General features: G+C 53.6%; 1 protein-coding gene across 1 annotated transcript in view; it reads right to left on the bottom strand.

The window, feature by feature from the left end:
• CUNH20orf202 (chromosome unknown C20orf202 homolog) overlaps window positions 1-884 on the bottom strand; it is a 27,134-nt gene extending 26,250 nt beyond the window's left edge. Inside the window, 1 exon segment of the mRNA XM_011384531.2 lies at window positions 863-884. Within this exon segment, the coding sequence (XP_011382833.2) occupies window positions 863-884 (22 nt within the window).
• Window positions 885-1,617: the final 733 nt, after the last annotated feature.

Here is a 1,617-nt window from a genome sequence, read left to right on the forward strand (position 1 = left end):
CTTATTTTCTCCATTCTCTAATAAATATTAATCTAGGACCTCCTATGTGTTGGCTGCTTTTCTAGTCCCTAGAGATATACCAGGGAGGGAAACAGGTAAAGCTTTTCTGCTTCTCAGCACTTATTTTTTAGTGGGGGTGATAATAAACAAATAAAGATAAGCTAATGTCAGGTGTTGATCAATACTATGAGAAAAATTCAGAGTTAAGGAGCAAAGGGTGCTGGAGTGCCGCTATTTTTAGAAGGATGGTCTGTGAAGGTGACATTTGAGCAAAGGCTTGAAGGGAGCAAGATAGTGAGCTCTGGAGATATCAGGAAGAAGAGCGTCCCAGGCAGAAGGAACAACACTGGCAAAGGCTCTGAGGCAGTACTGTGCATGACTGAGGGAGGGCACTGCGAGTGCTTTACAGGGAGTATCTCAGCAAATCCCAGTAACCCTTACGAAGTCCATTTCACACATGAGGAAATTGAGCTCCAAGAGGGGAGCCTTTTGCATGAGAGTACACAGCTGTGAGTGGCGGCGCTGGGATTTGCTTGGGAATCTGGTGGCACAGTTAACTTTCCTTCCAAGTCTCTAACAACAGGCTAGGTTTCTGGAAGGCAGGAAGAGACTGAAGCCTTCCCAACCCTGGAGGTCCTGCCCAGGTCCCCACCTCTTCCAAGGTCCAGGCATTTGGCTTCCAGGGTGGCCTCTGCTCTCCTGGTTGTTGAGGACTACACAGGCATTTGCAGTAGGACAGGTAAGTCCCTCGGATGAGTCCTCATCTGCCTCTGCCAAGCCTCTTAAAGGCCCCAGAGCTTGCGTTTTCGTGATCCCATTAGCAGAGGCAAACCCTGAGACTCACAGAGGTGAGACGACTTACCTAAGGCCATGCTGGTGACCATCGAGTCGTCCCAGGAACCCATGATCTTCAGACCAAACTTTTCTTTGGACTTGGCTTAGGCCCCCAAAGAGGGAGTGTCTCTTTATCTCTTGAGCTCTAGGCACCTCACTTGATTAACCTTAATCTGGGTCCTGTAAAGGAAAGGAACAGAGTGAAAGTTACCACCTACCTGTTCACTCACACCCGCCGCGCTGGTCTCCCGGGGGACCAAGAGAACACCTTGTGCACCTCCCTGTCCCACTGGGAAAGAAGAGCAGGGGAAAAGGTAGTGCTGGGGGGTTCATCCAAAGCTTTCCTTCAGTCTTCAGGTGGCGCCCTTGAGCCACGGAGACGCACGCCATCTGCGAAAACTGGACCTAAGGACTTGGGTCCTACCTGGGGGCCGTGTGTTGAGGCCCAGGGGGGCGAGGTGAGGGGGAGAGTTGGTCGAGAAGGAGGCGTCTGAGCTTGGTTAAGTCTGGGGTCCTCAGCTGGTGGGGAGAGGCAGGTGGCGGGGGAGGGGTCTTCTTCAGCACCCACCCCTACACCCCGCCCCTGCGGCCCGGCACCTTGCGCTTGAAGCTTCAGTTACCTAAGCCCGCAGATAAGCCCTAAGGGGAAGAAGAGATGAATGGAGCTGTGTCCTCCCACCTTTACCCGGGTCTCTTACCCTCCTCCCGGTCCCTCCCAGCGCTAACTCTCCGGGCTCCCTCGCCGGCCGCGGGCGGAGCTCGATCGGCTGCGCTCAGCGATCT

This window comes from Pteropus vampyrus, unplaced genomic scaffold (assembly GCF_000151845.1).
Source record: "Pteropus vampyrus isolate Shadow unplaced genomic scaffold, Pvam_2.0 Scaffold585, whole genome shotgun sequence".
In the NCBI taxonomy this organism is placed as follows: domain Eukaryota; kingdom Metazoa; phylum Chordata; class Mammalia; order Chiroptera; family Pteropodidae; genus Pteropus; species Pteropus vampyrus.